Below are 19,650 nucleotides of genomic sequence, written 5' to 3'. Positions count from 1 at the left end.
GGTATCTATCGTTAGCTACCTTAGATAAGTACAAAATTATGTCATGAAAGAAGAAGAAATTTGATGACATCGAAGATTTAGTCGTTTCAGCTTGTGTATCTTCACTATCACTATTTGTTACTACCAATATATGTGGCATTGATTGTCATTTTTTTTTAAGGAAAACCGTCTACCTTCATTGTGTTTTTTTATAGTCAGCGCGAACAGAAACATAGAGGTCGTTCATCAGTAGTCAAACCCATTCTGACTCTGAACCGTGTGCACGAATCTCGCCACTTCAGCAAAAGAAATGGCGACCACGGACCACCCTTCATCGCCGCCGCAGCCGTCGTCCCCGGGCGTGGGCGCCGTCGCCCTCTCGTCCGCCACCATCGGCGAACTACTCCGTTTCGTCCTCTCCTCCCACGTCGCCGCCGCGGACCCCGCCCTCCCTCTGACCCCCTCTTATTGCTCCCGCCTCCTCGACGACGATCTGTGCGATAAGCTGGCCACGGAGCTTGCGGGGTGCCTCGAGGAGGGGCGGGTCCCGGGATCCCCAGCGGGGCAGGGGGCGGTAGGAACTCCCGTGGAGGAGAATTGTTCGCGGAAGAGGGAGGAGGAGTGGGAGGCAGTCCTGCTGGACAAGGGCGCCGAGTTAAAGCGGGTAATGCTTCTCTGATTTGCTGAATAGGTGAGTAGGTGCGCATTAGTCATCAAAGAAGGAATCTTGAGGAAAAAAGAAATATTTTTGTTTCGCGTGGAAGGAAAAAAGAAAAGATTGTCAGAGCAAGAATCATCTGAATCTGTTGCCAATGAGTTAAGCATGTATTTGGGCTGTGTTTAAACTTCTAGTGTGGCGTGTTTTACGATCTATCGGCTATGAATTATAGTCATGAACAACGAGTAATGCCTCTTGGGGGCATCCTAAGAATGCTGCATATTCTCCATTTTCTGTAATATGGACCCCTGGTATCGGAAAGTACAATTGGCCACTGAACTACTATAACCAAGCCATTGTTTTGCATTAAGGACATCGGAATGTAACATGTGTACAGATTGATACATCATCCGTCATTCGAATTTTCTTGATAACACATTTTTTCTGAGCTAAAAAAGTAAAAACCTGTCCAACTAATTGCTATTTTTTTACCCTGTTTCTTTTTTTTTGGTGTGTAGTTTACAAATGAAAATAAACTTGCATGTGTTTACAAGTTAGCAGTGTATTTACACATGTACATGTGTACTTTCTGACTGAATTATTTGAATATTTTGAGGCGCACTTTTTGAAATATAGGGAGCATTAAGGTTTCCTGCAATGTGTTTGATTGTTGCTCATTGTTGTCATCTCTGTTCACTAGATGTATCATGCAGTGGAGTTTGTGCTACATGTTCAAGAACCATACTTCACTCAACTCCGTGGTAACTCTTAATATTTTCCTTGTGGCTCAGTATAGTTACCATCCAACTGATATGCATATCTTCCTTTCCTTGGTAGTTGTATTTTAATTATTATGTATGTCTGTGATGTTTTCATGGTGTCTGATGTACATAACCAGTGATCTGCATTTAATCCTTGTTCCTTAAAATGATTAATTTCATTTGAATGATGCCTGTATCCCTTCTCCACTTTTATCGTTTTTCAGTTGTTCATGATAAAGCTATAGGGCATTAATTGATTTATGTCAAGGAAATTTATAACTTGCATTAATTCTTTTTGTTTTTTTTGTCAACCATATTTCTAACTTGAAGCATGTGCTCCTGCAGCTGGGTCCAAGAATGTTGAAGGGAGGTTAGCAGCTGGTAATTACAACCGGTACGCATATCTGATTATAATTTTTTGAGAACTGAAACTCTAAATAGACATATGGTGTAAAAAAACATTACAGCCCTGATGTCTACATCAACTAGGAACATCTATCGGAGTTACATTCTGGAAATGTCAAAATTTCTAATTCGTTAAATACTTATATTATTTTGTTTAGGTGTCAGCATGTTTACAGGTTCCTCTATTTCAGGTTCTTCCATATTCTCATTCTCATTTCAAAGTTTTGGGAATTAACGCATGTTGCAATAATTTGTGGACTCATGTAGCATTTATTAATTTCTCATATGCTCGTCTACTCAATATGCACTCTGAGATTTTTTTTCTAGAAGGATTATTGAATAAGGTGTAGGGATACTACTTGGGACCCTTTATATTGTCGTTTCGGTAAAAAAAATTATCCAAAGTTTGCTGATTCTATGAGCACTTATGCAGTTCTATGTAATCATGTTTTATTGACATTTTGTCCCAGGATTACACAAGGTTCTTTGTTGCTCTTCAATAAATGCCTCTTGCTTGACGTTGAGGTAGCATTATGTGCTAGTTCTCTGAATATATTTCATATCTTTGTATCATTATCATCAAATTAGTAAAGTTTTGTAAGGTATTATCTTATTTTGCCATCAGTTGATCATGTTATTGCCGCAGTACTGGTTGATGAAACAATTGAAACTTGCTTTCCCCTTAACAGTTGAGATGATCGCTGAAATTGCTTTGTCTTTATTGATTTGCAGTCAATTGACAAAGCGTCCAATAGGAAAATTCCAGTGTTGATCCCATTTCAAAATATGTGCTTATATTTTATCTCACACTTAATAATGGGTCAAATAATCCTTCTTGACCAGCGCATACATAATTTTTTATTCAAGAGTTGTAAATCTCCACTGTTTACTTTTATATTTCAGGCAGTTAGAAATTATAGTTCGTTCTCTGAGATGCTGCAAGCAGAGACGATCTCAAATGTTCTTCCTGGCATTTCATCAATTGAAGAAGGTAATTCATTTCATATCATGACAATGTTACTTGTATCGTGTTCTCAAACAAGATTAATTCTCATGGTGTCGGCACCTTTGGTGATTCGTGAGTTAACCCTTGTAAGAGCATATTTTGGCACTTGTCATGCCATCTCTTATGGACAGTTTATTAGTCTAAATTCATGAATGGTATATTAACACAAACTTTAGGTCCCTGGACTGGAGTTTGAGCATATATGCGAACCAATACTCTATTCAAACTTTACAATATAGTCAAGAAAATTATCAAGTGTAGGCAGTAGTTGACAGTAATATCAGTCTAACTGTTGCATAGACGTGTAGCTGTACAACCTTGTAGACATTTACTAGGTGATGCCCCGCGGCGTTGCTGCGGGAACACGTATAGGCATTTAGCCATTGATACCGTGAAACTTTATTTTTTTAGTCAATCAAATGATAAGCTAAATGTTAAGCATTTTGTTAAGATCTAAAATGAGATTAGAATATATAAAATTGATGGCAATCCATCCATATTATACAATAATGACTTGTACTGCCAAGAAATAAATTTTGTGTACCGTACCAATGAGTATCCTATATAGATCAAAGTAATAAAACGACTTAAGTTGGGTATTGTAGAAACTTACATTTGATTGACCATTAGGTCAAAATCCTGCAAATTAAGAACGTTCCGCACACATTAGTTAAAAAGAAGGAATTTGATAGATCAATATTGTAGCAGCTGATTTGCAGAACGATAAGTTATATAAATAAAAAATTCTACCGCGAAAGATAGATGTGATGTCACTATTAGTAACATGATGAATGTGAGAACTAAATGAAGAGTCAAATGTATTAGTTGGCATGAACTTAAGATGACTTGCCTCTGCATATACCAATACTCACAAAGGCAATGCCTATTACGAAACAAACTTGAATCAACTGCAAGGAACATCATTGAAGTCCACTGAAAAAATCTTGCAGAGGGTCTCTGACTCAGAAAATTAAACATGTAATCCAGAATCCAAAATACTCACAAAGGCAAGGCTTATTACGAAGCAAAATCTTTAGTAGGTCGCAAGAGTGGTCGTAGTGCTCAACCATGCCATCCATAATCACTCTCGGAAAAAAACGACCAGTTGAAACTATATTTGCATATTGCGTAATAAAATATTTGGATGTAATAAAATATTTGGATGAAATCCTGAAACATCTGCTGGAAAAAATCATCCCAAGTCAGCAAAATATTTGAGAAAGGAAAACACCCTAAATTGTAGTATTGAACTGAGAGATCGATCAGACCAGGACATACGGAGTATCTCACGGACGCAATAGACATATCCATCAACGCCACATTTGACTAATTTATGTCCAGAGATTTTGATGCTAAGTTTGGCCCGCTGACCTTCGCTCCATGTATGTGCCAAGCCCATGGCTACCTGCAAGCAATTAGAGCTTAAGGCAATATTAATCCCCAATTTCGGCCACCCCAGAGGACGTTGGAAATTTGATGCCTCACGCAAATGACATGTCGGCTATGGCAAGAGGATGATATGAAGCGGATAAATAGTGGAGGTCCGGGGAGAGAGCTGGGAGGAGAGGAAGGGACCGTGATTGCCGTAGTAACTGAGGAGAGACCTGCAGCAGTTAAGAAGCTGAGCCGACAGCTAAAAAATAATGGATCGTGAATGCTCCAATAGTGGGAGAGAGAGAGAGAAAATGTTCTATGCTGTATGCCGTTTGGTTTTCTGGAGCGATCAGTTGCGCACAGCAGGATAATGGATGTTGGGTTGGACTGTTAAACGTGATCTTGTAGAAAATCATGTGCGTCTAAACTTGATCAGACGGCTAAAATTATTTGAGGTGACGTGGCTGATTGTGAAAGCAGCTTGCAAACATTTAATGCACATAGTGGGGATCAACTTTATAGATATTATAGATTAGAAAGCTCGCTGGACTCTCAAAATCTTGTTGTGAATCCATTATGCGCTGATTGTTCTCGGCTTGACAAGCACCATAGATAATATAATTTAATTCAGCTCCAAGGGTGCATGGTTGCATGCTAAGCCATGTTACCTCTTTACTCGTCAGATTTATTGATATGTTGGTCAGTACACATTTCTGAAATAGCCCGAGTCCATCATAGCCCATGTTGGTATGACATGTTCTTTGTCACCAGTATGATTATTATTTTTATATGAAAAGGTTATATGTGCCTGGATAATGGATTAAATTATCTGCATATACAGGTGTCAAAGTTTATAGGAAATTCTACACAGAGGAAAAGGAGAACTCTTATGGAGTCTTGGCAATATCGGTTTCAAAGCCACGAAGCCAACCTTACATAACCATGACAGAGCTTCTTGCTGTGAGTGGCATAGTTCCCCATTTTCGTTAAGCATTTCTTCTGTTTGTACTGTTGCCAGACCATCTGTAATATTATTTGTCATGGCAGATCTCTTGTATCTACTTTTTTGGGAATACAAGGCTGATATGTCCAACTCATTATGTATGTAAATGTCAGAAAAAACCAGCTTCCCTACCCCTTGCATGTTAATTGCAAACTTTGTAGCTCCAAGTTGTACCAAATGTTTCTTGAGGTTCAATTGTAATCTCTGAACCAGCAATATTTGTATTTCATCCATGTTCTGTTAATGAATACTATACTAGGTCCATTAGTTGTTAAGTTGAATAATCATACATGGGCACCTGTAGTAATTCAAGAAGCTGGTTTTGTGCTTATTGAACTTAGCTCCTCTTTATTTCCAGGGATTGGGTTATGATGGAATGGGTAGACTCCTCGGTCTGGCAAACACAGCAGGAACAGTTCCTGACGGACTACCTCCTCAAAGATCCGTGCTGATATCATCTTGTATGAAACTACACAAACCAACTGTAAGTTTTGCTTTTATCACCTTTCAGTTTAACTATCCCATCCAAACAATTTTCAGTTCTTAAATATTGCGAAGCCTTGACCATTTAAAACTTCCCTTATACCTACAATTGATGGTGTCGTATTGTATTGGAGGTGAAAACTTGTTCCTTAACTGATGCTGCAAGGGCACTGGCCAAACATGTTCACAGGAGTAGCGATGGATGGTGGGGCTGCCTCCATGGAAGTGGTAAAGATAATGTTCCGGCTTAAAATTCGTCAAGTTCGAGACTACCATTATGGTATTTTTAGCTGAAACATTTATGTACAGATCCACACAAGAACCAAATTTCATCCGAAGTCATTGACCGTTTGTTACATGAGTGTTGTTGGATAAATGTTCACCTGACTCAGCCCTATGGGCCTGTTTTTGAAATTCGTGTGCGTGAAGGTTACGGTGCCAGATGGTCTCACGATGGCTCTAAGGTACATGTACTGAGTTTCCTGCTTATTTGTTGGTCATGCTAGACTCTGATGTAATAAGGTGATGCATCTCAAATGACCTAATAGCTCTTCTATTATTCTTTTTGTTACTCAAGCAATTGGCCAGTTTTTTCTAATAGATCATCCATATTTGCCTTTTTTGTGTAACGCATGCACTTACAAGTGATATCATGGGAAGGTAAATTGCTAATGTATGCAAATCACACTGGTGCCAAATGTAACTTGAATTTGAAAACCATGTAAAAAACTTTGGACAGAGGTGTATGCTGAATATGTATCATCAATTTGTAGTGTAGAATAGTAATTGTGACGTTACATTTGCCAATGTTCAAGAAATCGTTAATCGTTAACTGCTCGGCCCGCTTGAAGTTAGGTATTAATCGGAAATCTGTCTATTAACTTATTTAATTGGTCGATTATTAATCGGCGAGGTTTTTTCAACATTGAAGGTTCCCAACACTAAGATATAGAACAACATCATGGCTGTGCATATTAGCTATGTATAATATCATTATAGAACAGCATAGAGGTAGTACTTAATTTAATAAACAGGTCCACAGATTAATATAGAAATTCATATTACATAATCAGGTCCCCAGTTAAATATAGAAGTAGCACCACGGCAGTCCATATTACATAACCAGTCCAATAAATAAATCTTAGTTTTCTCTCACAATCAAATATAATAGTTAGGAATAGCATTGTTAAATCCCCTAGACCATAGAGCACCATACAGAAATAACTTTAGCAGCAAGTCAACATAGAAGACCATACGAAAATAAAATTGCAATTTGGCAGCAATTCAACCTCATACTAGTATTTTCGTTCCGACTTGCTCATGTCACTATTAGCTAACTCACATTTCGCTAGCTAGCTAGTACAGAGCAAATAGAGAAGTGCACCAGCGAGCGCATTCTAGCAAGAACTTATTAGGGTGCACTAAACAAAGCTGCTGCGCAGATTACATCGCTGTGCTTCACCACTGTAGGCCAGCGGTCTGAATTTCTTCTTGTGGACTCCAAGGGCCGTACGATGAAACATAGCGGCAGACCACAAACTAAGAAAAAGTCGACGCATAAAAAACAGCTAGCCAAACTGCACAAAGCAAGCAGGACTGCATCTGATGCCCATCTCCTTGCTTCAGGTTCAGAACAGTCATTGCGCGTGAGACACCTGGGGGACGCACGGTCTGGACTTGAGGGCCAGCGCAGCGGCAGCCTGCAGCACGCACAGAGGCATCGGTCGGCGGCGGTGGGCTCGAGCTGAGACCATGATGTTTTACTCTGTCCTACACTTCACCAGGGAAGTAGAGGAATAGGATGAAAATCATACCCTGGATTGATCTAGAGATTGGAACTGTGGGAGTGGGAGAAGTTCATGCAGCTGCCGAGCGGGGCTGAGGAACCTGACGCCTGAGAACAGCTGGACCAGCTGAGCAAGGGAGGGAGACGGAGAGAAGCACCAGGCCACCAGTCGGTCAGACCGGCCACCTTTCCCTGGGGATGGCGATGATGATAGCCACAGACGGGAGGCGAGCATTGGGGTGGCGGTGAATTTCGATCGTGTGGTTGAGCGCCTAGTACTAATCGAGGGAAGGGAAATGGTGCAGGAGGTGGGTCGGGGAGGGGTTGTCTTTTGTGGGGTCAAAAGTATGACGCCTCGGCTATACCATTTAGTCGTAGATCGGTTCAATCCGCTGTCAGAACAATTGAACGGACCCAGCAATTAAGCCAGGCGATTCTACCTATTCGACATGGTCAGCCTCCGACTACCGATTAAACGGACGAGTAAAAGTGTCATCAGCTGATTTTTTGAACATTGACATTTGCTATGTGATTCAGTAAAACTGCCCAAAAGATCAGAATAGTAGGCCAAATTCCATCCTAATCTGGATCGCAAGTTCAAATGAAATAATACATCATGAGGCAATAAAAAGCTATGGCCTAGACCTATATAATGCGTTTTTATTGCAGTGATCAGGGAGACAATGTAAATAAGCTCTAACTTTGAAATCCCCGTTTGTGCTTTAGTTATTTGACTATTCTTTGGCACATGACATGCAGTTCATCGGATTCTTGGAGCCGTACAGTCCAGATGGCTTTCTCAATGGGTGGAAACATTGAAACACAATATGAGTGGGGTATACCATTTTGAATGTAAAGTCGACTGGCTGACTGAAGATATTCGTAATGCCGTGTTCAATGTTGAAGGAAATGTTTCTTGTAAGCTGCTTGTACTTGTACCATCTGCAGTTCAGCCAGAAGGCCTGGAGGGTGTTAAGTTATAATACCGTATGATTTAGTACTTCCGATGTTTTCTTCGAAATCTAATTGCGTTGTTGTCTTATGTGCCATGTTGCATGCACAACAGTATGCCTTTGCTCACACAGATTCACATTTCTACTCTACTCTGCATCTTTGCTGCATACCAACTCTGAAAGCATCAAACATACTCTCCAAAAAGCATCAAACAGACTTTTTTTTGTTGTAACATATGTTCTTACACAGCCTCAACTTGTATACATATCCAGTTCAAGTGTTCAACTATTTATAACATACGTATTTTGTTTGACAAACAAAACATGAACATTAAGGCACCCTGCTAGTAGTAATAAACTAACAAGACTTTGACAGGAAACAACACAAATATATACTCCATTTTGGATGATCCATTATTTCACGTACTAGATCACTTGACTGTACTCGGAGACAAGTAAAGGAGGAGAAGCGAAACTCAACAAGAACAGTTCAAATATATTTCACTAGCAAGTGACATTGCAAGAGTACATGCTTCATTATGGTAGTTTCACACATTATGAACATAAAAAAGGGGAAGCTAGGTTTATTTTAACTTGAGGGGTTACAAGGTTTATTTTAACTCGAGGGGTTACAAGATGTGTGCTGACTATTTCAGAACCCCTATCAGTTGAGTAGAGTGATGAGCAACTTCACGATCAAGCCGACTTCTTGCCACCCAAGAGGAGATTCAAACTGTAGCCTTTGCCTTCCTTCGATCAAGCTGACTTCTTGCCACCAAAGAGGAGATTCAAACTGTAGGCGTTGCCCTTCTTCGCAGCTGCATCCACTCGCTTTGCACCAACCTGGAGATGAAGTTCACAAATGGATTACGGCAACAATCGTAATTTAAGTAGTCAGATAGAATAACTATTTCTAGCATCATCAGGGCTGTCTACATGTTCTAAAATTTGACAGAAATATCCACTTTTATACACATTTTAGGGGAAATCAGCATTTCGTGGGGAATGCCACTCCAATTTATGTGTGTTTTTTTCCTGTTTGTACACTTCCCATCATGTACTCTAGAGTCTAGATGGGCTATAAACTTTGCCAAAGTTGGTGGCCGCAAATGAAACTTTTACTATTTTTAAGTCAGAAGTGTGACATTATGAAGTACTGCACTAATCAAACTTCCTCCACGCGGTTTTTATCTGAAGTTTCTGGAGGATGCAAAGACAGTTCACCAGGAAGGTAAAGAAAGTAACTACACTAAAATAAGATAACATAGAGGAATTACCTTGTCCATAAGCCAGTATCCAATTGTTGGAATGTACTGCACCAAGTACATAACAGCCAGCACAGGCTGCAAAGGGAGTCACAAATTTTCAGATTCAATATGTAATATAAATATAGAATAGAAAAAGTTGTACTGTAGGCGGAGTGCCAGACATAAAATTGTAAGTTTTGTGTCATGCATACTTTATTGAATCGATAGTAGAAACTCAGCAAATAGTGGGTGTAGCAACAATGTGAGTTTATGATCTAACACATTAGTATATGGTGGAAGCTTTATATGTTACTATACACACTAGCTGTATTGCTAGTCAAATATGGGCGCAAAGTTTCTAGGAACCTCAAGGTTGACAAATATCTTCAAGACTCCAAGATTCCTAAATGGTCCAAGCAGTCAAGTCCAAATTGAAATATACCTGATATGATATCCATGCTTCTTTTAGTCCATGAGTTGCTGCAACAATTGTCAGTTCAGCACATCTTTCCACTGAAACACGTTTCTGCAGAGGTTAGGTTAACAAAGATGAGTGAATACATCAAGGATGAGTAAAGCGGACTGAGAATCTACCTTTAACACTTCGGCAAGTAGTTGGATACGAGATGTTAGGACACAGGCAGAATTTCATATCATAAATACAATAGCAAACTTTACAGTAAGTCTAGACACCAAACGAAATGCATTTTAGAACACTGCTGGATTATGATAATCTGTTTGGTCCAAGCATTTTTATTACTAAATTCTAATGTATGTGGGAGGAAGACATGAACTATGTAAAGGAAAGAATTTATGTAACATTAACATGATTCAGAAGAAAGGGTAGTTAATAGATTTTTCAGAAGATTTAGAAATAAGCACAACACGTCACAACAACCGCAAGCTACACCGAGCTGAGCAATGTGAGACTTCTGTGTGCCTTTGTCCAAAAAACAACATTTTGTTTGTTTGAAAAAATAAAAGTCTGATCAACAAAGGATACCTCAGATGAATTCCTTTGTGATGAAGAGGCTGCACCAGAAGATTCTGGTGTTTCGATAGGTCCAGGACAGACAATAGTGACCTTGATGCCTTTCGTACATAACTGCAGCATGCACCATAGCAGATACATCACATAAACTGATAAGGCATATAGCTTGAGGAACATATTTGCGAAACAACAAATTAAACATATAAGGAAACAACTATTTAACAACAACAGCCATCCAACCACAAAATTGTATTTCAGAAAATATACAGATACTGTTGTTGATAACAGAAGAAAGATTTATTTGCAAATATTCGTCGATGGCAGAAGTGAATAACCCTCATCTATATAAGCTAGCACGAGCGGATTGTATTATGCTGCAAGGTTAATGAGCTACAGTACCTCCGAACGCAGAGAAGCAAAGTAACCATTGAGAGCATGTTTGGAAGCAGAGTAAAGTGCCTGACCAGGTGAGGGGACCTTTCCAGCTGCACTACTCATCTGTGAACAGCAAGTTAGTTACACTAATAAAAAATCATGTTGGCCATACGTTCCAATTGACAGGCAAGTTTTGTTCTGACATACCACAACAAAGTGACCCATCCCTCTATCCAACATTGAAGTTGCAAGAAGGCGAGTTAAAGTAATAGTTCCGAAGACATTGACATTAAAAATAGCCTGCCTAACAAGAAATAATTAGCAAGAAGTTATGTTGCAGTGAAATAATATAAAGATAACAAACTAGTAGGCGGTTCACATACCTTAAGACCTTCCTCGGTTTCTTCCAGGACCCCCCTTTTCTGCAATTTGATTGATGTATTAAGTAAGCAGAAACTGGTGGCCGTGTACTAGCGAGACTAAAAGCAATTTAGGAAGACAGAACTACAACAAATTATGTATGATGATATTTACTGGACGCTCAAAGGCTGCATTGTGTATCATATAGTCAACTCCTGCACTGGAAAAGAGTGATTCGGCCGCATGTACAACTTCTTTCAGAGATTCTTCATCAGATGATAAATCCATGGGTAACACTTCAACTCTGCTATCTGGATGCTTACCTTCGAAGAATAAGAGAACAAACAAACAATTAAATTCGAACTTGGTCCAGAACTTAGATGTCCACTACCGTACTAGAGGAAAACATGAGTTTTTCGAACTTACTGACAATGTTATATTTCACTCTCTCAAGTTCATTCTTGTTGCGTGCAGATAGAATTAGCTTTGCTCCTAAACTTGCAAACTGCATTGAAAGAACCTCTCCTGGCATTAGAAGAAAACATTAATAGATGGTTATGGGCGAATACCAGGCTAAATTTAGCAAACACCATAAAATTTATCAGAAGGATGACATCTATTGGCTAAAGCAACATACATCAAATTATCAAAATTGAATGTGATCCATGAATAGGTCTCGGTGAATTAACCATATAATACCACATTGCAACAAGCATATTGGCAATCACCAGTAGACTTTCAACATGATTTCATTAAAGGGCAACGTTCAATGCCTTGCAGACATGGTTAGAGATGCTTGTTATATTCTCTAGCTGATTAAGTACTATTAGCAGGAGAATTTGAGCTATGAAGTTCTAGTGCCTGAAAGTCAAAGTTCTATTAGCAGGAGAATTTGAGCCATGAAATTCTAGTGCATAAAAGTCGAAGTATATACTTTAGTCGATAGAAAGTCTGTTTTTTTTTTGAAGATCCACTGTGATAGTGAAGAAGATTTCAACATATGGGACCAAACCGATGATATATGCCTTTTTTTATTTCTTCTTTGGTCATTATGTATCATATTATGATCTCATCACTGGTTGCAATTCTTTATATCCTGACCATCACCCTGATCCACGCAATACACTCAAGTTTAGCAATCAAGAGTTCACAAGCTACCCAAAGATCAAATTTAACAGCCAGGAACAAAGGGTGACACCTAATAAGAAATCATATGAAATTCAGTAGGCCCAAAATCCTTTTTTTTATTCCCTGCGATTAAATTCACCCAGTTCAAGAGACGTAGAACTAAACTCACCAATCCCACGGCTTGCCCCAGTAATCCAGACAACCTGAAGGACAAGCAAAGAAAGGAAAAGGCAAACCGAGGGAATTTAGACAATGAATCCAGCGGGATGATAAAGCAAGCAAGAAGAGTCCAGCAGCAACAAGAACCTTGCCGTCCACCTTGTCCCGCCGTGGCTGGCCGCACGACAAGAGCGTGAAATCCCCTGCGCCCAGGGAAGAACAGGAGTGGTTAGCCCCCAACAGGAGATGCAAAGGGGAATAATTGGATGGAACAGGCCTAGATTCGGTCCGGGCGCGGAAAGGGGGGAGAAAATGGAGATGGGGTGTTACCATCGGTAGTGGCGAACTTGAAAAGAAAGAAGGCGGCGGCGGCGGCGCCGGCGAGGAGCGCGAAGAGGAGGAGCATTCTCGCCTCTTGAGCGGCGTGGAATCTCAGGGCCGCTGGTGTGACCGTCCCGCGTGAGTCGATGGGGTGGAGAATTACAGGCGACAAAGTGACAAACTAGAGATCCATCGTGGAGTCAAGAGGAACTTCTAAATTTTCTGATCAACCCATTTTCCAAAACTAAACGTCTTATCCCCTCGATCCAAAAAATATAATGCGTCTAAGAATTAGTAAAAGTTAAACCTTGCTAACTTTAACCAAATATTTAGATAAAAATATTTACATCTAAAATATCTGATGGACATATTAAAAAATACTTTATGGTAAATCTATTGATATTGATACTGATTCAATATTGTAAATGTTCATATTTATATGTATAAACTTAGTTAAACTTAAAAAAATGTTGACTTCTGACTAATTCTTATGCGCCTTATAAAACATTAACTTTTATGTTGACTTTTAGCTAATCCTTAGCCATCTTACATTTTGGAACGGATGAAGTATAAAATAATAAATCTCGCTCACGTACTCTCACCGCATCTGCCCTATGGTGCTTTTATAGGAAAGGCTGACTAGAATTCTATCTGGAATTTCTCATTTCACTGTAACAAAATTAGCCAAACCATGCCAAATTCCTGTACACATCTTTGAATTTGAAATAAAAACAAACCAAACTAATTAGCGGCACCACATGGCCAAAATGGTTTCATCCCTTCACAGTAAGCAAATGAATAACTTAACAATGGAAACCAAAACATCATGCAACACATAATGACTATTGTTCATATACTGCAACAAGAGAACAGCAGGCCGGCAGCAAGTCTGCAACAATACTCTTGAACCGATATAAAATGACACAAATGTCATCTAACAATGCAGTCTAAAAGAAAACCTTGTCTATCAGGGTGTCACTTGCTTTGCTTCAAATATCTTTTAGCATCATCTGGATAGTCCCCTCATTGGCTACTAGAGCCCCATGTCAATATGAGAGATAAGGATATAGTGCGGCATTTGCTCTGTAGATGCGCACGTTTATGTTGTCCTCTGAGAGGAGCTCGAAGACGCAGACATCAAACGTCTCCAGGTGATTACCTACCGAAAACTTGCCCCAGCCCTGACTGAAAGCGCCAGAACAACGCTGGTTGCAATAGACATAATTAACTTCCCAAGTCATTCCTTGTGGATCCAAGAGTGTCAACTTCTTGTCGGTGCGGGGAAGATACTCCCTGACAAATTCACATGGAATATTCTGCAAGACGAGGAAGTAATTCAGGAAAACGATAATCTGCAATACAATGATACTTGCGGCGTGCTTGTCAGAACACCTATTATGGAATGAGTACTAGTCTATTTATGCACTATACATCTATATGCGGGTGATTGGATGATGCTGACTATAAGTGAGAAAAGTGATAACAGTGCAAGTAAGGGGGGCAGGGGTGCTGCTTCCATAGGAGAAAAAATGCTTCCTTGTTATGAGGTTAATTAATTCAATCTAGGTTTTGTCTGTTTACTAAATTGGAGGAGTTAACTATTTCCTGATTTTGAGCAGGGAAATAGAATACTCCCATATTTCTTGCAGAACCTGATTCTCTAGTTATTCACACCGGTAACTAGGATCATTAATCTCTTGCATAACAATAACCAGATACTAGTTAATTACTTGAATTACTGAATCACCGTAATTCCATGGACAAACTCAGTACTAATGACACAAACAAACTTTGAAAATACTGAATTGGCTCGTAACTTTCTAAAGGAAAATCATCAAGGAAATTCTCCAACACAGAGCCAAAACAGAAAAAGGCATGTACGAAAGAATCATGTACACGCATACAGTAAACTATGTGGAGAAAAAAACATTACCATGAAAAATGTCTTGTAGACATAAGTCTCCTTCATTATTTGCATAGTTATAGGGTACTTCGATTTATATTGCTTTGCCTTTCGAAGAGCGTTGTTCTGCTGTTCTTCATAAACTGGTGGCCTTTGCGATATTACTTCTGGTTGTCTTTGAACTTCCGCAATGGCTGGAAAGTGCATTATCAATGAATTACTTGCAGAAATCTTGCACTGATAATTTGCATCTCTTACTAACTAGATAACAGAAGATTACAAGGGTCGGATAACTTACTTTTTCCATCTATATACACATCCTTGGAAAAGTTGAGCAGCATCGGTACTGACTTGGACTTGTTGTGAGAGATATTTTTTTCTGACACACGGTATGAGGAATCAGAACTACATGTGGTAGCAAACCTGTTGATATCGCAATAATACAAAGTTCGGATAACTTACTTTTTCCACATATATCCACATCCTTAGACAATTTGAGCGGCCCGGGTGTAGACTTTGAGGACTCGTTGCGAGAGATACTTTCTTCTGACACACGGTATGATGAAACAGAATCTGTGACACAAAGAGTAAGCTTGGTGGATTCTACATGAACTAGGCTCAATAATAATTGTCAAAATCAGTTTAAGGACAATGATATAAGCCACATCTAACCTAGCGCTTCGAGATGGATCACTTCTAGAAATTACTACCATGCATTGCCCCGCCGCAGAAGCCTCCTAAATTACGACCATGCATGGCTATTGTACTAGACAAGAAAGGAAATGAACAAGCAATTGATGCAATTATTAGTCAATATCATCATATTACAAATGTTTGATGATGTCTGACCACGCCTTCCACCAGGTTATGCAATTATTATTTAAATATGCATTGTGCATAATCTTATCGGCTTGTTTCTCTAGCAGTCCCCAATCGCCGGTCACCATCTACTACATATGTCAATTTATATAAACTTAATTTTGAGCAAGTCAAGATAAATACCATTTTAAAAATTAATGAGATTTACCTTCAGTATTATTAAGGCTAACTGAGTTGTCACCAACCAAAGCTCCATTACAGTGCTTCCTCAATGTAGAGCCATTTGCATCTATTTCTCTAGTCTTCTTCTTGGTTCCATGATTCTCCTCTTGGGTAACAGGGGACATTTGTTTGTCCCTTTCATCACTTTCTATTGGACCAACCAGATCCTTGGAAGGCTTAGCATGAAAACCCGACGGCTTCTCAATACACATTCCATCAAATACCACTACTGAGAATTGAGAGCGCCCATCATAACAGAAGGTTAATATGTGTCCTGACTCTATGGAATGATCCATAACAAATTTGTTCCATCCATCTCCAAAGAACAACCCTTCAGTGTCTGAAGAAAGCTCTGCAAGCCATGTGTTGCCACTTGGGCCTCTTAGGCAAACTAGTCCAGTTGGATTATCCAGAAGATATTGATTGAATGATGGTGGAATTCTCTACAAAATATAAAGATTTATTTTTATTTTTTATCTAGTATAAACATGAAAACTTGTTAACAATATGAACTACATTGCAATACAATCATAGCTTATAGATTAAACTATGAAATAATAGCCTGAAAATGTACTAATAAGATGTTGGTATATATAGATTATGAAAGCGAATGAACTTAAATATAACTAAATTAATAACCAATGAAGTATCATTATTTTAGTCTTTGAATTTCACAGAATTTAGGTTCCTTCTCAACAAAATGTGCATTAACTAAAAGGATTTGCTATGATATCTAAATGTCACTTGTTCTATGCAACAAACATTACATTAATGCATTTTACAAATAGTATATAGGTAAATGACCCCGAATTATTGAAGCATGTAGTAATTACACCGAACAAATATCCATATACATAACTTTTTATGTCGTGGAAATGGGTCACTGATACAACACAATACACTTAACATTAACATTCAAGTGAGTTCTAGAAAGGCTAAAATGCACTAGTGATCCTGACCACTATAGCTGACTTGGTCCCTTGATGGTAAAACCATTTACTTTGCCTCTCATGGGAACATCTCAATAGCTATCCAAGTTACAACAACTATACTCATGTGCATGTTATGATGAGTAAATATGAAGCGCCCTAACAATTCTATGATTTAATAAAAATTGCCTGAGTTTCATATGTAGAATACATATGATCACTTTATCATATCTACGAATGAAAGAACATATAACCGTTGATGTTTCAAACATATTAAGGTAAAAGTGGAAGGATAAATATCATCTATTACATCCAAACAAGCATCAAGTCTACAATTATCTCCACAAAACTCACGCGAAGTAAACACCTTTTGGTTGGGCCATCTTTATATATTCTGGTATAACCTGATGACTTGAGGGTGTTATGCGAATGGATAACGATATTTTTGGACTAAAGGACAAGCAAGAGCTAATACACATAACAAAAGCATCGTGTCACATATTGGATTAACAAAAAAATTCTAGTACTAGTAGTAAGCACTAAGCACCCCTAAAAAATAAAAGCATTAAGCAGGTCAAAACTCAGAGAAGTTAACGAACAAAAAAGCAAACTAACAAAATACCATTCCTAACCATGATACTAACTAGGGTAAACCCAACGAAATCATACAATTAGCTTAATCTAATCTGTTCATGCCCCATTTAAATGGTTCATATGAGGACCACACATTTAATTTTGAAAACAATGACCATAAATCAAAGTCGATTCATACATCCTCACTAAGGGCAACTAAACTAACAAAGACTGCAAAAAAAAAATTAAAGTAAAACATCCATGCTCAAGAACGTGGATCCACAAAGGAATCATCCAACAAGAGATAGTAGAGATTTGTTTTTCTTTTCCTGCTGAAAGTACCAACAGGATGGATGAACACTCAATCAAATTAGATTGTCCATGTTTAGATAATAAAACTAAGATTTTTCATATTTATACAATCAATATCTAATAGAGAGAAACATAGACATATCAACTTTCTCAACAAAATATTAACCAGAGATTCGAGAACCCTCACCAATCGCTTCCCAGATTCCGCAGCGAAGAACAACTTGCAGAATTTCTGCCCAAAGTTCTTGCATGACCCCTCCTTCCTGCTCGCATCCCAATTCCCCTTCCCGTTGTTCCTCACCGCCATCGTTGCCCTGCTCTCTTTCCTCTCCTGTGGCTCGCTCTCGCAAAGGATACGCCAAGAACAAAAGATTTCTTGCGGCAGAGAGAGGGGGAAAGAGGAGATGTTGTCGAGGTTTATAAATCCGCCATTGGAACCCTAGCTTTTGTTTCCACCTTTGGCCACCACGTGGTTTTCGATCTGGATCAGCCACGCGGTTTCCTGATTTAGATTATTCACACGGTTTCCTGATTTAGATAAGTGATCTTGCGCAAAAAATACCATAAACAACAAATGCCAGAAATCGAACACGGGACCACGCGTCTGACGATACATGGGTGCATGTCAAATGAATACATGAACTTTATACTTTATTCCCACATATTTGCAACATATATTATGTTATACCATGTTTATATTGATTTATGGGGATTTACCAATGATCCTCTTTATTTGGGTTATAACTCTGAAGAACACGAAAACCCTGTTTTGTGTATTTTTCACTTTCAGGGACCTATACGGTGTCAAGTTGATCTAGAAATTTATGGACGTCAATATTTCACCACGAGAAGCATATGGAGCACTTGGACCTCTCGAGGAAGGGGCTCAGGCCCAAAAGAGCATGGGTGGCCCGCCTAGTAAGGGAGGGCGCGCCACCATGGCTCTTTTCGCCATCGACCATCCGTTTCTCCTGAGTCTTTCGCCCACAGACTCCGTTTGAACTAAAAAAAACACTATATATATGACCTCAGGGTTTACTTGAGGAGAGCACCACAAAAACACCAAAACAGAGGCTGCAACAGCGAAGATTGGAGGGGGAAACTCCGCCGGAGCCGCCGCCGGAGGGATCTCCACCTTCTCCAACGTCTGCCACATCAACACCATGATGAAGGGGGAGTAAACCACCTATGGACTATGGTTTTGTGGTAGTAGCTTGATCTATTTCTCTCTTGTTCTCCATAGATCTTAGTACCAATGAGCTGCCCAACAAGGTTATGGTCATATATGTAGTTCCTATGTGGTGGATATTTATTCTATGATATTGTGATATGAGATTGGAATATATTATGTGCAAGATGTATTGATAGATGTGATACCTTCAATCCGGATTATTGATTGTAGTATGATAAGCTTTTATCCTAGAAGACCTAGGTTTAATTAAACCTTGGGAAGCACTGCTAAAGTGGTGTAAAGGAAATGTCTACAAGATTTGCTAGTTGATTTAATTTTATGTTTACCGGACCTATCTAGTTTACTCTTAAATGGGTGTTCAATGATGGAAAATAGGCCAGGGTTAAGGATTCTCCTGCAGCTATGCATGCATATAGAAATGAAGTGCAAATGTGTAGTAAATAAAATAGAGATAAGAGATTTGTGAGCAGCACATCCGTAAATACTCTTTCCCCTAAAACCAGAGGTGAAAAAAGCCTCTTGGTCCAACCACTGTTCCCACAGCCGCGAGTAACAACAGTTATTAAGTAAATTAAGTAAAAGAATACATAGCAAAGCATTAAGCTAAATAATTGTATCGTTGATCTCGAATGAATCACTAAACATGTACCGTTACTTTCCCGTTTCTTTCACTGAGGTTTCGCGATAGCACGCCGTCTCTTCCTTTGATCG

The 19,650-nt window shown here is 39.0% G+C and overlaps 3 protein-coding genes across 6 annotated transcripts; 1 reads left to right on the top strand and 2 right to left on the bottom strand.

Annotated features, from left to right (window-relative positions):
- Positions 1-289: 289 nt before the first annotated feature.
- Positions 290-8,459, top strand: LOC124699782. 3 transcript variants are annotated; one of them, XM_047232025.1, is made up of 10 exons: positions 290-643; positions 1,338-1,398; positions 1,744-1,792; positions 2,274-2,328; positions 2,707-2,794; positions 5,025-5,143; positions 5,545-5,670; positions 5,804-5,897; positions 5,979-6,133; positions 8,215-8,459. In XM_047232025.1, the coding sequence occupies exons 1-10, from the start codon at positions 290-292 to the stop codon at positions 8,272-8,274; spliced, it is 1,161 nt and encodes a 386-aa protein (XP_047087981.1). In that variant the 3' UTR covers positions 8,275-8,459. The 3 variants fall into 3 exon arrangements, with proteins under 3 accessions (XP_047087981.1, XP_047087983.1, XP_047087982.1); XM_047232027.1 differs by lacking the exon at positions 8,215-8,459 and having other exon boundaries at positions 5,860-5,897; positions 5,979-6,083; XM_047232026.1 differs by lacking the exon at positions 8,215-8,459 and having other exon boundaries at positions 5,860-6,083.
- A 425-nt stretch (positions 8,460-8,884) lies between these two features.
- LOC124703657 (dehydrogenase/reductase SDR family member 7-like) lies at positions 8,885-13,128 on the bottom strand. 2 transcript variants are annotated; one of them, XM_047235880.1, is made up of 12 exons: positions 12,999-13,126; positions 12,816-12,871; positions 12,679-12,712; positions 11,808-11,906; positions 11,556-11,704; positions 11,405-11,443; positions 11,229-11,321; positions 11,046-11,144; positions 10,659-10,760; positions 10,098-10,181; positions 9,686-9,751; positions 8,885-9,251 (listed from the first exon to the last, which is right to left on the bottom strand). In XM_047235880.1, exons 1-12 carry the CDS (start codon positions 13,072-13,074, stop codon positions 9,165-9,167), a joined length of 984 nt encoding a protein of 327 aa, XP_047091836.1. In that variant the 5' UTR covers positions 13,075-13,126; the 3' UTR covers positions 8,885-9,164. The 2 variants fall into 2 exon arrangements, with proteins under 2 accessions (XP_047091836.1, XP_047091837.1); XM_047235881.1 differs by lacking the exon at positions 10,659-10,760 and having other exon boundaries at positions 12,999-13,128.
- A 907-nt stretch (positions 13,129-14,035) lies between these two features.
- On the bottom strand, positions 14,036-18,054 carry LOC124696782 (B3 domain-containing protein Os11g0197600-like). The gene is made up of 6 exons (XM_047229457.1): positions 17,935-18,054; positions 15,920-16,130; positions 15,355-15,504; positions 15,191-15,271; positions 14,923-15,086; positions 14,036-14,305 (listed from the first exon to the last, which is right to left on the bottom strand). The coding sequence occupies exons 1-6, from the start codon at positions 18,052-18,054 to the stop codon at positions 14,036-14,038; spliced, it is 996 nt and encodes a 331-aa protein (XP_047085413.1).
- Positions 18,055-19,650: the final 1,596 nt, after the last annotated feature.

Source organism: Lolium rigidum, chromosome 3 (assembly GCF_022539505.1).
Source record: "Lolium rigidum isolate FL_2022 chromosome 3, APGP_CSIRO_Lrig_0.1, whole genome shotgun sequence".
Taxonomy (NCBI): domain Eukaryota; kingdom Viridiplantae; phylum Streptophyta; class Magnoliopsida; order Poales; family Poaceae; genus Lolium; species Lolium rigidum.
The sequence above is the reverse complement of the archived record's forward strand: the minus strand, read 5'-3'. Positions and strand labels throughout refer to the sequence as shown.

What these genes read in the sequence shown, in the direction of transcription:
- LOC124699782 (XM_047232025.1), top strand. Translation starts at nt 290, where the DNA reads ATGGCGACCACGGACCACCCTTCATCGCCGCCGCAGCCGTCGTCCCCG. An exon ending in AGGGCGCCGAGTTAAAGCGG is followed by an intron (nt 644 to 1,337) that starts GTAATGCTTCTC and finishes TCTGTTCACTAG; the next exon opens with ATGTATCATGCAGTGGAGTT. An exon ending in ATACTTCACTCAACTCCGTG is followed by an intron (nt 1,399 to 1,743) that starts GTAACTCTTAAT and finishes GTGCTCCTGCAG; the next exon opens with CTGGGTCCAAGAATGTTGAA.
- LOC124703657 (XM_047235880.1), bottom strand. Translation starts at nt 13,074, where the DNA reads ATGCTCCTCCTCTTCGCGCTCCTCGCCGGCGCCGCCGCCGCCGCCTTC. An exon ending in CACAAAGGAATTCATCTGAG is followed by an intron (nt 10,182 to 10,658) that starts GTATCCTTTGTT and finishes TAACCTCTGCAG; the next exon opens with AAACGTGTTTCAGTGGAAAG. An exon ending in GATACTGGCTTATGGACAAG is followed by an intron (nt 9,252 to 9,685) that starts GTAATTCCTCTA and finishes CTTCATCTCCAG; the next exon opens with GTTGGTGCAAAGCGAGTGGA.
- LOC124696782 (XM_047229457.1), bottom strand. Translation starts at nt 18,054, where the DNA reads ATGGCGGTGAGGAACAACGGGAAGGGGAATTGGGATGCGAGCAGGAAG. An exon ending in TGTGTATATAGATGGAAAAA is followed by an intron (nt 15,087 to 15,190) that starts GTAAGTTATCCG and finishes TGCACTTTCCAG; the next exon opens with CCATTGCGGAAGTTCAAAGA. An exon ending in TCTACAAGACATTTTTCATG is followed by an intron (nt 14,306 to 14,922) that starts GTAATGTTTTTT and finishes CTCGTCTTGCAG; the next exon opens with AATATTCCATGTGAATTTGT.